Genomic DNA, 15,743 nt, shown 5'->3' with positions numbered 1-15,743 from the left:
TTAGACAAAAAAAATAGCCAATCAGAGGAGAAGTTCAGATCATCTGTCCTTCTTGGCTGACTTATTGCTACACTAGGGCGATGTTCACACGGCAGGCCCAAGTGGCCAAAATCTGATTTTTTCCTCTTATGTAACACAGATCTGATTCTTTAATTATAGTGTGAACGGCATAAATCACACTGAATCTGATCTCTTCAAAGGGGATTTTGGCTACTTTCATATGTGGTTGTAAATCTGATACAGATTAGATATTTTGAAAAACGATCTGTATCAGAATTCACTGCGACTTATACATTGTTCAAGATTGATGAATGTCATAATTGTGCACAGGCAGGAGTCGCAAAATAAAAACAAACATGGCAGACAGTAATGACAGAGGTAGTTAGCGGAGGGACAGTTAAATATTAGACCGTATCACTGTAGGGATGTCACACGCCTGCGCTGGCTGCACCTCAGAGAAGAGCCTGTAAAACTAAGGCACAACTGAGGAGCGACAATGCACAGCTTTTAATTCTGACTTATGGCTGCGTGATGCGGTTCTCTGGCGTCACTCATTGAGTCTGCCTCCAGAACAGTGCTCGGCTCAGAGAAACTATAACTCCAGTCTGCAATTAATTAAACTTTTCCATGACTTCCCAGGCCGGTAATTAGTGCTTGTGACTGGATCCTGTGTTCAGGTGTGCTCCACACTGTAAAAAGCTGCCATCATTTATAAAATCAGGGGACTAGCTTTGCTCTGCTTTTAAAAAAATAAATAAATAAAATTAAAAAAAAAAAAAAAAAACTTCACTGTGAATTCCTCTCAACACAAAAATCGATCTCACAGAGACATCAGAGACATCATATTAATGCAGAGTGGAGAGTGCAGTGTGATAGTGTTAACAGTGAGAGGGTCAGCAGGTTCCAACAAGAGATGCACATGAAATAAGGAAACATCTGCATTCCACACAGTCTCTTTTGCAACACACTGGAGCTGAATGAACATCAAAGCATGGCCGATAGCAGTAAATGCTGCTCCGAAAACCTATGATTTATTAGCATAGCTTCCCTGGGATGTTCACCTGGCCCATTTGGGCTCAGAGGGTGGAGATGCAGACAGTAGTTCATTCACACAGCTCATTGCGAACACATCACTTCAGAGAGATTTGGAAAATGTTGCAGGGTTTTCGAGGTGAGTGTAAGGAACATTCCCATGAGTCTGAAAAATCACATGAATCCCATCCTGTGTAATACGAGCCATGTGTATGAGGCCATATCTCTGCCAAAAAGATTCAAGCATGAGAATCCCTTTCGTATCTGCAAAGTGCAACCTGTAAAAGTGTGAGACAGAGGGGAACAAACCAGAAAATGCATTTTTAAAAATCAGGACTGAGACATAAAATTGAGCCGTCAGCATAGCAGCAGGGAGAATTGCATCGGTTGACAAGTTAGAAAAGGACATTTTTCTGGTTGGTCAGTTAAACATCAGCAGACAAGCTGCTGCAATCAATTACTGAGGAGGGAGAAGCTCGAGCAGCATCAGTGGGCTAATTCTGGTTTATTACAATGCCGGTCTAATTTTCAGTTTTCATCAATTGCTTCCTTCAGTTAGGATAAACACTTTATCTACTTCTTATTGCAGTCTGTCACTACAGTAGGTGAAGAAACATCCAATTAAATAAGGTGGAAGCAAACTTTGAGTTTACACTCATGAAGGTCAAAAGGCATTAAGTTCTAGGCATACATATCTATACTGCTTATGCCACGTCGTAGGGGGTGGAGCCTTGCCAAATCACCATGCTATCACAGGGCCTACATATGCAAACAAAACAAACATTCACAACTATGGAATACTTAAGCTCGCCGATTAACCAAAAACTACGTGTCTTCGGAGTGGAGGAGGGAGCTGCAGAACATACAGGCTGGTCTGGGGCCTTGCTCGACCTTTTTGCTGTGTGGCAATAGTACTAATCATTGCATCTAAAATGGCAGTAACAGCCCATCATTGAACAGGATCATTGTAGAGAAATTACAAAACAAAGTTGAAGGAGGAGGGTCTGTAAACTGTCTGTGATGTAATTTTAGTGTTCACCCTAATTTAACCCAATCAAGTTTGCAGTGACAGCAGCAGCATGGCTTCTGCCCCCCACCAACAATCCAAACACCAATTATGTTTCCTTAGTGATTTGAAAGTGTCAGTTTTGGCAGTTTGTCTCTGTATGTTGGTCTGTGATGGTAAGCTGTCCTCTCCAAGGTGAACCCCCACCCTCACCCAGCGTCAACTGGGAGTCACTCCAGCCACCCTGCAACTTTGCATGGATAAGCGGTATAGACAATAGATGAATGGATTGTGCCGAGTGAGAACGCTCACACTGGCAGAGCTCTCTGTGACCATCACCCCAGGAACACCGGATGCATCAGTCACCTTGTGGGTACTGAAATATATATGTGGGTAACAGGTTAGAGTGCCTGCGACTCCTTGCAGGCACATCCAATGGTCTCATGTTTTGCACCCTCCTCCACATTTCTTTTTTGTGACATCTTGCATTCATTTTTTAGCAATAGACATAAAAAAAATGTACAATTTTAAATCAGCAAGAGAAGCCACATTGCATGCCTATAGGACCATTCAACAAACCCAATGTGGGTGGCTGACATCTTTTTGAAGGCCTCAGCAAACTTTGATATCAGTAACATTGATCCGTCGTAAGTGCATCCAGTCTGGCTTTGTTTCACTCACCCTGTACAGTCCCGCAGTAGCCTGGTTGGTCAGCGTCTGAAGCAGAGCTGGTCTTGGTGGCACGTCTGCATCGTGACAGCTGGTGTTTAAATCCAGAGAAGGACCGCGATGGGTCGTGCTTACCCAGCGGCTGGATGAACAGGCTTTCCTCCCCGAGCTGTACAAGCCCAGTCTGCACACAAAACACACACCATCAAAGTGATGTAGGAGGTGAATGAAGAGTGTTTAAAGTCAACAACACACACCATTTTTGCTGCATTTTGTGTTTTCTTTGGCACAATAAAAAAGACTAAACACAAAGAATCTGCCGAGCGTCAGTTCATGATGTCCATCTGGTTTAATGAAACATTTATAAGCTGTGAAGTTTGTGATGTGATGCACAAAGAACAGGTACAAGCACAGCGTCATCAAAGTGCTGTTAAAGGAGCCAACAAATGGGACTGAGGAGCTACGTGTGAAAAACAAAAGCACCTGTGAGGCGAACGCCACAGCTGAGCAGAGTACGACAAAGCCGGCTGGCAGTTTACTCTTTGCAGCCACAGTGCTGCGCAAACTCAACAGCAGATCGTCAAATAGAAAAACACAAGCCATGAGCTGAGCATGGCCAATCATACACCACCTGTCCCCAAAGAAACACCACATGCAGAGAGCCCTAATCATCGGTGTTTGAGAGTCTGTATTCAGGGGCTTAATGTAAACAGTCACCTGGATCTGAGCTCATGAAAATATTAAAAGGGAAGCAGAGTCAAGTCACGCTTATTTACTGTAAGAGGGGGGAGTCACCAACTGTAACAGCCTGCAGACAAATGCACTCAGCAGAAACTTCTGGATTTCACACAGTAATACTATAGATCCAAATATTATCACAGGATTCAGTTATCTTAAAGGTTATTTAACAAAGTACAGTAGTTACTGTACCACAACAGCAGGAAAACAACTAAATTCTTCCTAGAAGCTAAGCCAGGCTAATCACACTGCATCTCCTCCACAAGTGGATTGAAATGTGCTTCTTTCCCCCATTTAACTGTATGATGAAAACCACTCTTTTTATATTATACGATATTACCTTCCATAATGCATATTCACATTTCACCTTTACGGCATACACAGGAGGGAGCAATACCTTTTTTAACCTTGTGCAGTGTCTTCCTCTCGTGCTGAACTCGGTCCAAACAAGCCCCACTGATCAGCGCACAACAACCCCAAGGACGAAGCCTGGGACAAAAAGTTACCGAGTGCGCATATCTACAACTGATTACATGTTTTATGCCAGCGTGTAGCCAGGATCAGATCAGCCAGAATCACTGTCTGATGGCACTTTCTTTAGAGTGTCCCGCAGAACACAAGACATTGGATCTCTGAGCAAGCTGATGAGCAGCAGTATCCACCTACACAACATACAAAACCTCAAAGTTTATAAGGTCCTGCAGAAACAGATGACTCTGTCATTACATTACTCAACCATACAATTTAGCTAGGTCCTCTGTACAACACAATTACAATGTTTACAAGCAATCACATCAATCATCCCATAGCTGCAGCTGTCCGATCCATTTTCCTGTTGTAAACTGGAGCTTTTAAAGTAGGTCAAGAGTAAATGTGCTGGGGGGGGGGGGGGGGGGGCGGTGGCAGTCACAAAGCCAGCACATAAAAACTAACAGCACCTGCAGCTCATACTGCTGCTTACAAGCCAACCTTCTGTGGGTGCTATGATGGGAGTGGGCTGGAGCATCCAATACACAACCAACTACAAATACGCACAAGCATTGTACACACCGACTATACGTTGTGTACAATGTTACTGTTGAACTGTCCATCCTGCAAGCCTGCCTTTGATCAGCACATCGGAGAGCAGCCTTAAAGTCACATCGATCAGTCCAACACCAAGAGCCCGCCCAGCGCTCAGACCTCCGCGACTAACGACTACCTCTAACAAACATCTGAAACAGCTTTAGTCATCCACACAATGAGTGCTTCCACTTGCACAAAGCACAGCAGATGTTATCACACACAGAGATCACAGCAGCAGTCATTTTCCATCATATTAGAGCAGATAACTCCACTGCTGTAGATTGAAATCCTGATTCTTCTCCATAACAAACAGACACTCCCACAGTAGACATCTATCCCCAGGGTTCAGTAAGCCCATTTACAGCACTATTCAGGTCCAAGTCCGACACTGCTGTTTCAAGAGTTGACATTTGGTGAACTCGGTGTGTAGCAGGATTTCAAATGAGGCACCCATTTTTTTTTTCTTTTCACTTTTATAGGCATGTGCAGATACCTTTAAAAGGGGATACAGGGGATGTTGTTGCTTTTAACGCGGGGAATTTAGAATTATTTTATTTCCAGAGTCAAGGCTAGGCTAGTATTCTTGGCAAGAGACAATTCTGCTGCTCAAAATGCATGGGCTTTCTCATGAATTGGCTCGTGACCGTGCTTTTCTTTTTTTTTTTTTCCCTTCTTCTTCTTTTTATTGATATCACCAGAGGGGCTCCGCAGACATGACGGTCACTTGTACGAGAAGCTATCCTTTAGTTCTGACAGATCTGTTGGGGTCTACCATTTATGCTAAGCTCTGTTTGTATGTCACATCACCACTCACAGTTCAGTTATTGGGCAAAATGCAAATGCAGGGAATGAAACCCCTAACCAAAAGCTGCCCCTCATATTGACATGTCTATGGACTATAAGGACTATAAGTTTCTAAGCCCTGGTTCCTCTTGATGTTGGCAGTGATAACTTTACCTGGTTAAGCAGACTAAAGATTGGGGCCAGCAAGTCTTTGGGGGTCACTGCTGAAATATCACACTAAATGATCAGGTAATGTTTATCCAAGTTGTGTTTTGCATCCTACAATTATACACAAAGAAGATAAAGGAGCTTGAGGGGTCAAAAATAGCAGGATCAGAGTTGTGGTTAAATGTCCACGCAGGGGTTTGTGTTCCTTATCTTTAACTTTACTGAGGTATACATTCCTGGGAGGTTTTGCCGCAAGTGCTGGTTCAGTTGGCCAGTATGCTCTGAAGCTCCAGTAGACCTTCCCCATACTAACCCTAATTCAGAGATCCTCGAGTCTCCTCCAAGAGTAAAGCCAGAGTGTAAAACTATCTGTGGGGAGTGTGCCAATGAGCGAGATCAAAAGATTTCAGAATAACTCTATGAAATTCGGGCTGGAAGAAGAACCACTGGGGCAGCCCAGACAAATAACTGGAAATCGCGATTCCATCAAGAGTATAAAAGATCAGAGAACTGCATTTTATGAAGATCTGTGAATTAGAACAAAGTAACTGACAGGGAAACATTATTATTTTATTTCGGATTTGTGGACCAACACTTAACCACATGGTCACCTATGGTGAGAGTGACTCCAAGGACAGAGTCCCACGGCTGGATTTGTTCTCTGTATTTTATGTAGTGCTTGATTATGCATGTAAATTTCTATACAATACCACACAAAGAAAGGTGTTATAGGTAACTGTGGGATACAGAGCAGGTGACACACACACCTCAAAAAGCATTCAATGACAAGCAGCATAGTTGGTTGATAAAACTCCACCCAAAAGTTTCAAAATAGAAAAAAAAAAAGAACAAAAATCAATCAATCAATGAATTGTCTGTCTTCCAAATTTCTTCCAGTTTGATTAAAGTTATACAATCATTAGTCCTGAATTAAAGCAATCAAATGGCTGGTTTGCTGTACATCTTTTTTTTTTCCGGTGAAATATGATTTGGCAAGTCTGATTGGAGGAAGAGGCTTGCATGCAGACTTGCACATATATTCTTGACTAATGCAACAGTACCCACAGTAGCCACAGTACAAGGATTTAGTTTTAGAACGCAATATAAAGTCTTTTGTCTGACTTTTAGAATCAGATATTTAATGGTTTGGTACAAAACACAGGGTTAGGTTAGGAGCATTAGCTTCATATGATTTCAGGTATCCTAACCAGCTAAACTAGGAAACTGATAGCACCATACTTGACATGCTTACCATGTATTGCATTCAATAGGTCCCATTAAAAGGGTTAGGGTTAGAAACAGCTGTGTAAAAACTGAAAGAGGTTTTTAAATATCAGATTACATGTAATGTCAAACTGACCTCCCCAACTAATCTGATATCAGAGAGGTCTCGGCAAACGACGTGTCTGAAGCTTTTCCACGAAAAAGACACCAACACTGATGACAATAAAACCTCTGTTGTTCAGTTTCCACTAACAAGAAATTCTGTTGATGTACTCAGTTCTGACGTCAGAGTAATGAGCAAAAACAGTTAAGGGACCATTAACGCTTTGTGAGGTGGCTGGAAACAAACAATTGGATGCAAATACAGCAGTCACAGGAAACAGGCTTTCTCCAACAAGAGCAGCTCAGGCTGACAACATTTCTGCAGACATTCTGGTCCAAGCTGAGAATCAGGGCGGGCAAAATCTCTTAGCAAGCACAACGTGGACTGGAGGACGAATATAAATGTTTTGATGCTCTACAAACATTGGGGCATGTTGCTCTTTATAGGCCAGAGGAGTAGGTGGCCCTGTGGTCATTCAAAATCCCTCCAACCTCTGCTGCAAAAGTTTGATTTCATCTTGCTTGTGCTCAGACAAAAATCAAATTTTTTACAGTTTGTTCAGTTATAATAGAGCTCTGTGGAACCGTATATATATATATAATATATATATTCAAACTTATGGTCTTTCCCATGCTTTCTGTTTATTATTGAGTTTTATGACAAAGTGTGTGTAGTTGAAGCCATCTTTTTCTGTTAGAATTCTGCTGCTTTTTTTTTTTTTTTTAAGTCCTACTTTCTCCACAGCCAAACATATCTATCTCGATTTGCATTCGCTCTGGGAATAAGCCAAAATGCCACTGCTGCTGCTGTGAGGGTTATCTGATGCCACAGTAGAAGATTTTTATATTTATAGAAGTGTACAGTGGAGGAAGCTGGACAGGGACCATGCATACCTGCATATGGACCAACAGGATATGATACTGCTGTCCTCATATTGACATCAGAAGGTTTCAGCGTTCAGTTGCAGCAGAATAGTCTTGAGGCTTAAGTTAGAGACAAGAGGACCTCGAACTGTTTCAATTTGACTGTTATGACAACACATTGGACTCATTAACTCTTGGTCAGACAGCAAAATCTCTACTCCCTCCTTCAAAGCCAATATACCAGTCTTTAAAAAAAAAAACAAACAAAAAAAAAAAAACAAATCCAAGACCCTTGGAGTAACTGACTTTATACTGACCCACTTTCCTTTCTGATCTGACTCCTCTAGTGACACGACTACATCATCAGGATTTGGCACAAAAACCATATGGCTGTACTTTTTCAGTGAGTATGGTGAAAAATTCTTAAGACAGAGGTTTCCCCGTTAGTTAGTGCAATATGGTGATTAATAGATGGGTGAGTAACGGAAGAACCAACATTCTGTCTGAGATTCATTTATTCATCTTCTGCCATCTATCTATTTCCAGGTCGCAAGAGGTGCTAAGACTGATATCTGAAATCTGACAAAAATGTTCAACTGAGCACATTTACATAATTTTTCTGTCCGTCAGAAAAACGCTCCAAAACTAGAGGTGCAATGGATACAAATAACATTGTGAACTGCTGCAAGTGAGGGACTCGATTAGAATGAGCCGCATCCTCACAGACATGAAGGCTTGAAAGAGATAATCATTTAGACTCATTCACAACATGCTTATTTGGAAACAGCATTTTAATTATTATAAAATAATAACTATAAATCAATCTTTCCTTTAATGAGTTAATACCATGACACTGGATTATTTATCCCCTTAGTTCTAAAAGTCAAGACAATAGACAAAGACTGTACAAAAGAAATTTGAGTCCCTAAACAAGGAGATGAATGCCTGCAAACCACTAAAATCTCATAAGATGAAGGTCAGTAGTCTAAATTGCTGGTTTTGAATCCATTATTTGGAAACCACTGCTCTAAACCAAATAAAACCACTGTCATACTAGATGTGCCGATCTTCATGCACTCTTTACTGCGTTCGTCTGGCGTTTCCAGTTTGCAGGAGATATTCCTGTGATGTGTCTAAACCTTGACTGGAGTCCACCTGTGATAAACTGAAATGACGGCACCAAGTTTACAAACACAGCTGTGTATATAATGTCAGACAAGCTACACTGCATATTAGGTCAAAAACCAAGCCATAGGGTCCAAGGAACTCTCATCACCAAGTCGCATGCACGGTAAGGACCAAAACAAGGAGGAAACTACAATAATGGAGGAAAGAGATTCAACCGGCCCCATCCTCATTGAAGGCAAAGATTTGGACTCATTTGGACTTAGATTGGTTTTTATCTAGAGCCCTATAAAATCAGTTTTATTTTTTATTTTATTTATTATGTTTTGGTCTCTGGAGGGGTCCGGTGTAGGAGCTTGGGGAAGGGGAGTCGCCGTTCCTTGCTGTAGCCCAGCGCATTAATCGTCACCAATTAACTAAGACATGTTCAGGTGCCCCCACCAGGAATCGAAAAACGCCCACTACATTTATGGGAGGGGGGGCTTGCATTATTACTTACCCCTCTTGGAGCATTTTCCAAACAGATACGTTCCTTTTTATTCATAGAAAAGAGAGAAAAAAAAAAAGAAAAAAAACAAAAAAAACATTTCTGTAAAACGTCAGCCCGTTCTGTGCTATTCCGTGTTTATAATGAATTCAATTTTTTTCGTGATCACGGAATTTATATGGTCCTATTTTGCAAATGCCTGGGAAGACTGAGCGTGGGTAAATGTTTAAAACTTAATAAATGTGACACTTTAATGTCTCCATTTGTCATTCTGTCTTGCAAACCAGACTGGAGTAGATCATGAGGATCCTTGCACACCTACAGATTGAAGCAGAAATCATTCTGAATCAAATCATTTTCAATTGTGGACCCAAAAATCGTAATCGAATCATGAGAGAAAAGATTCCCACCCAATCTGATGGAGCTTGAAAGGCTCTGCCAGGGAGATTGCAATAACTGCCCAAATCCAGGTGTGAAAACCTTGTAGAGACTTGCCCACATTGACTCAGAGGTGCTGCAGAAGGGGCTTCTATATACGTCCTGACTTATTTTCACTTTGTAGGAAATTGCCTCAAGAAGAATGGGCGGCAGAAGGAATTTACCCATTTTAAATTTACAAATAAATCGAAGACATTCAAAGTGAAGACTTTTTAAACGCACTATCAGTGATAAGGAAGAAAATATTTGCCCAAGATAGACAAGATGAACGCTGTGAGGCCATCTCCAAGTAACTGCATTATCCCGGGCCTGAATTCATAAGAAAGTTAAACGAACATCAATGGAGCCAACTTTCCTGAAAAGCTCACAGGAAGGGAAGTCGCCCCAGATTGAACAAACTGCTTAAGGAATGGCAGAAAAGTCGATGTAGATTGAGAGTAGAACAGAGACCCAGGAGGAGCTCACTTATTAAGGGACATTTTTGCTGGGCCATTCTGCAGCTGGACCACATTTGTTTGTCTTGTTTTTTTTTTTACTCAGCTTGGGTATCTCAGTCTGGCTAAGAATTACATCTCTGGCAAAAAAATGGGAGCATTGAAATGGAGAGCTTGTTGGAAACAGGAAGGCAAGTCTTGGGTCATGGGTTAGTGAATCCACCTTAGCAGAGAAGAAAAGTTTGTGTCCTGCTACGGTCAGTTCAATCCTGGATGTTATGTTATCATCATTGGAATAAATTAACCATTTGGTTGGGGGCCGCCAGCATTTCTGAGAGTTATGACATGAGTTGAAAAAGAACCACTGGTTTACTGAAAAGAAACATGTATGTATAACTATAGATGGCAATGGCAGTTACAAAAAAAAATGTGTTTTTTATTTTTTAAGTGGAGAGTTACCCATAATCTGTAGTGTCACTGCCTCTCCTGTGCCCTGCTGCAGGCACCAACACAACCCCACCGCTGCTCTGATATCCTGATACAAATATGAAAAAAAGACTTCACCCACGCAAGGAGAAGGTATTGGCAGCCTTTGCTTGGCTTGATTCTCAGCCTAACACATGCTGCTGATTTATCAACTCCCACCAACTGGCAACCAATGTCGCCATTCAATCATGACAAATGAGCTGTGTGTGTCTGTCAGGCAATTACATTATCTCACTAAAACAGAAAAAAAATATTTAAAAGAAAAACTGATTTTACAGATTTTCCATCAACCTGTTAGTAGTTTGACATATTGCATGTCCTGTTAGCATTTGAGAGGCATTTTGGGTTCTCCACTGTCGTTGGTAAAACCACCATTAAAATGGCTGTCTGAGAAATCTGAGGACTAAACTATACAATCTCATCTGCCCATAAAACTCAACACATCTATCCTAAAGACTGTTCAGCAACTTCTAATAAAGGCTATCACCAGTTAAAAAAAAAAAACTTAGATGTATAGGCAGGGGGTCAATGTGTGTTGAGTCTGTCAGGATGACTGACATGCGGGGGTAAAGACAGTGGCTGAGACTGGATAGAGTTTCATATAACCTGAACCATATGGAGATAAGTTTCACACGGGAAAGCCATAATATATCTGTGTTAAGATGTGTTCGGGTATGGGAGAGACATTCTTTTCTCACTTAAAGAGTCACTGAGCCTGACCTAGTTAGCTGCAATGGCCTGGCATCGCATTAAATATGTTTTCAACATAATAACATCCAGCAACCATCTGTGGAAGAGAAAGGGAAATCAACAAAATGACAATAAAGAGGTCAAAAGTCTGCTTTGGCTGGCAGCGAACAGCAACTTCCCTCTAAGTTTAAAAGCATCTGGGTACTTCAACTGTGTACTTCCCTGACACATCAATGCATGTGTGTGTGACGTCTGGACCAATACACACAGCCCGATCACACTGCGAGCCAGACTTCAGATCAAACACACAGCGAGTGTGTGCACGTGGCAGAGAGACTACCAGCTTTCTCTGACTGCTTCAACGAGCAGTGAGCTCAGAAACCTGGAGGTGGCGAAGCAGAGGGAAGCTGAAAGCAGCCCTAATGGAGCCGCCATGTTTCAGCCTGAATCCCACGACACACACGCACTCCAGACACACAAGACGCGCTGCTTGAGACTGTACATCACTCTACATCCGAGTTTGACAGATACTGGGTTAATTCTCTAAGTGGGGTTATTTTATTACATTGAATTGATAACATTAACACCAGTTTAACTAAATACAATTACATTTATTAATCTGTCAGACGCTTCTAGAAATGAGGGGGACGTCACTGAAGCTTCAGCTCAATACACAGCATTGGTTTAAGTATTAATAATGGGGGATCAGGATAAATGGTGACTTCTCTTTGATTTGGAACCTTCACAGATTCTATTCATACATTTCCTTTGTGTGCTCGTGCTAACCATCCCCACTGTGGGGTTGGTAGTCACACACTGTGGGCCTGGTGGTAGCTGTCCTGTCTTAATGAGATTTTAAGAAATACTTTGGAACCGAAACTACAGCTCTCACTTTGATTTTTTTTAATCCCAGCTGTTTTATTCCAAAACCATTCTGTAAAACCAAACTGCTGGATATTTACAGTTTGTTAAATGTCCACTCACTGCACTGGCAAAGAGCTTAGTCCAGGAATGTCCATTTATGTGACCTCTGACCCCAATTCTGGACAAATATTTAAAAAGCAGCAGCTTCTAGAGATTAAGATTTAATGACTAAGACAACCAGCCCTGCTCCTCTTCTACGTCTAGTAAATACGTACAGGAGATTAGAAAGGAGACTCCATCAAAAGCCAGTCAGACATGTTACGTTTTCAGAGAGGACATGCTGTCTGAAGAGACGAGTCTTCAACAGCTTCTTAAAGGAAAAACAGGACCCTGCTCTGATAGACTTCAGGAGCTTGCACCACCACCAGGGAACCACAAACCAGAACAGTCTGGACTGAGATGGTCTTGGCAACGCAATACAACATTCCTTGATGGTATGTAGTGACTGAGAAGGAGCCTTAAGGTTGAATGACTGCAGGTAGCTGGTGTTACTCAACGCGCGGTAGAGTGACATGCGGTCTTTTGGGCTGCCTCAAGAACAGTGACTGCATCATTTGGACCATCTCTGAGGGTTTCATTGAGCAGAGGACGGCCTGCCAGGAGAGCAGTTCAAGGGGATTCTAAGAATCCATGGCCAGAGTCAGTAATATACACATTTTAAAGCATTTTTATTACAGCCTGGGTCATAGTTGGCTTGTCCCCCTCATTTCATCAGTTATAATAAGACTGCATTCAGCAGGTCGAGGGAAGAAGCCAGTCATTAAAATATGATGGATGTTTACAACTTGGCTGATAATTTTACCGTTTACATTCAAACATTTGGCAGACGTCTAAATCCAAATTGAGAGTTATACTGGGTAAAGCTTCACATTGACCTTTGGGCTCTGGCTGGTGCGTCTCCAAGCCATCAAATCATCTCGCCACTTTATAGTGAGTCATGATTGTAGGTGTCACCCAGAGCAACACTGGATTTTTGATGCTCACTCTGATATTTGCTATGACAGCCTCTTCTGTTTGATTCACAGTGACGTGAAGATGTAGTCGGCAGGACTTTTTAACGGTGTGAAAATAAACTTGTCAGTGCTCTCTGGTGGACAAATGATGTAATGGAGGCACTTTTTCTAAATAACCTCATATTTCACGTTTGTCTGCTGGGGATTGTGATTTTGCTACAGATACGCACACAGTGGTCCTAACACATTACACTTGTCAAAACAGGTCAGCTGCACTTCATGCTTCATTCATATTCATATTCATATCCACTGAAGACGGTGTTCATGTTCTGGAAAAGAATTGTCGGGAAAACTATAAAACGAGTAACTGGAAATTGGAAATGCCAGAATGTGGTTCCACATACAGCGCACAAGAGAGATGGTGACGTTACAGCTCGCCTGCTGACAGTGACATGATGACTCATGGGACCTCCCAGAGTGAAATAAAACTCACTGCCGCTGAATCTGCCGTCTGGGATGCGCACACAGCCCACCACTGTAGAAACATAGAAACCTGTGAACCCACTTTACTGTAACTTGGAGTTAGCATGCAGCTTGGAAACAGGACACAAGGCCCTGAATGCCCCTTAGTCCCACACCCTGGTCCTGGTCTGGACTCTTAAGTGGCTGCAGGTTCAAGTGCTTCCGCTGTGGGTGTGTTTTTTCCATATAAACCCACCATGTGACTCACACTGTCTGTACACGGCAGGACAATAATCTTGTCATTCATTGTAAGTTAGCTGAATGCTTTAACTGTCACTGAGGATATATTGAGGAAATAAAGGAGCAGAGTCTACTTTAAGAGCTGGCTTCAAGCCTGCTTCTGCAGAGGAGTCCAGAATTGAGCCTCACTCACTCACTTTACATAAGAGCATTATCAAATGCCACAGCTAATGTGGAATTTCTCACCACTGGGGAAATTCTGATTTTTTTCAACTGTTTTATGATCTTCAACGATCTGAACAAAGGCTGTCTGTAAAACCTCTCACTGGCCATAATAAATTATTCTTTATCTTGGAAATAGTAGTTTGAAACAAAAAAAAAACAAAAAAAAACAAAAACAAAATACACAGAGATCTTAACACAGTCCATTTACAAGCTTTTCCCAGAGCTTACAACCACATCTGACAGTCTTTCCACCAATTAGAGTTAAATGCAGTGGAGAACTTGAGTTGAAATGTTTTCTCAAACATATTAAAGACAGATTTAAGATTGTTAAAATGAAAAATTTCCTGTGCATCACCTATAGAACTTTTCTGAGTTTCTCCGGAGGCAAAGTTGTGTGGCCTTCTGTGTGTGTGTGTGTGTGTGTGTGACTTTGAACTGACTGACCCACTGGCAGGTCGGTGGGATTTAAGAGATTAACTGCTCTGACTGAAGAGATGGGGCTGGGCTCCTGCTCTAAGGTACTTCAGCAGCAGAGGCTCTGCAGACGGAGCCGCTGTAACTCAACCTGCCTGTGGGCCCGAGTTCAGCTGCTTGAAACAATGACATGAAAACTATTAACGGTCCAAAAAATGAAGATGGATTTACCAGACCGCCGCAGGTGCTCAGTGATGCCAGAGAGTCCGTGTGGTTGATGATGGAGCCAGAGTAGAAGCAGTGCTGGTCCATGGACAAGCGTCTGACTGCGCTCTGGTTCCTGCCCCTCTCCTCCACCTGGAAGTCCCCGGACAAGAACCGACTATCCCAGGTCAGATTTAAATACAGGTCCCGGCCGAAGGCAGGCAGCGTCAGCACGATGTTATCCGGATCTGGCTGTCCTCCCTCGGGGCCGTCCAGGGAGCGCTGGCCGCGGCGCCGCAGTGAGCGGCCCATGTGGTCGGCGGACAGGTGCGCCTCCTGGCCGGACAGCAGCCTGGGCACCACCTCATCTGTCTCCGGCTCGGACTGGGCTGTGGGGAGGGACAGTTTCCATCAAACAGCTCAGCGTTCAGATCCACAGACCAACCAGCGGTTCGTTTGTTTGTTTGTTTGTTTGTTTAATAAAAATAAAATGTGCAGCCACTGTTAGACACAGCGTGCGGGCTGCACACCTACAAACACACAACACGGTGTGGTGACTCACTGAACGGGTCGCTGTTGCTGAGCTGGCCTATACATCTACACAACACTGAGCCCCATGCCGAAAGCGCCACAAGTCCCAACTTACCAGTCAGCCCGATGCAGAGGAGCAGGACGAGCAGATGGGTGACATGGCTGTGATGCATGATCCAGGGAGGCGGGCCGGGGCTTTGTGTGCGGGGACAGCAGCGGGCTGCACGGCACGGACTGCGCACTTTTTCCCCCAAAGTTGGAGAAGTTGCAGTAATTAAAGCTGGAGCCACTTTGTAGCGCAGGACACGCCCCCACGCGGCCAGGACCCGCCCCCGCAGGAGCCGGATTGGCCCCCGAGAACCCTGACCGAGCTGGATCTGGGCTCCCATTGGTCAGCGGAGCCGTCCGTCACTGTTGGGGCTGAAACCCTACACGTGGTTTCGAGTGGAGGAAAAAAGAAAAATGCAGCGAGCTGGTTT

The 15,743-nt window shown here is 43.0% G+C and overlaps 1 protein-coding gene across 2 annotated transcripts in view; it reads right to left on the bottom strand.

Moving 5' to 3' along the window:
* adamts17 (ADAM metallopeptidase with thrombospondin type 1 motif, 17) overlaps positions 1-15,507 on the bottom strand; it is a 99,490-nt gene extending 83,983 nt beyond the window's left edge. For both annotated transcript variants that reach the window (XM_029498833.1, XM_029498834.1), the window contains exons 1-3: positions 15,380-15,507; positions 14,761-15,122; positions 2,720-2,891 (exon numbers count right to left, since the gene is read on the bottom strand). In XM_029498833.1, coding sequence (XP_029354693.1) covers positions 2,720-2,891; positions 14,761-15,122; positions 15,380-15,437 — 592 coding nt within the window. In that variant the 5' untranslated portion in view covers positions 15,438-15,507. The remainder of the gene's footprint in view (positions 1-2,719; positions 2,892-14,760; positions 15,123-15,379) is intronic.
* Positions 15,508-15,743: the final 236 nt, after the last annotated feature.

Source organism: Echeneis naucrates, chromosome 3 (genome assembly GCF_900963305.1).
Source record: "Echeneis naucrates chromosome 3, fEcheNa1.1, whole genome shotgun sequence".
NCBI classification, from domain to species: domain Eukaryota; kingdom Metazoa; phylum Chordata; class Actinopteri; order Carangiformes; family Echeneidae; genus Echeneis; species Echeneis naucrates.
This window is presented reverse-complemented; position numbering and strand designations above follow the sequence as displayed.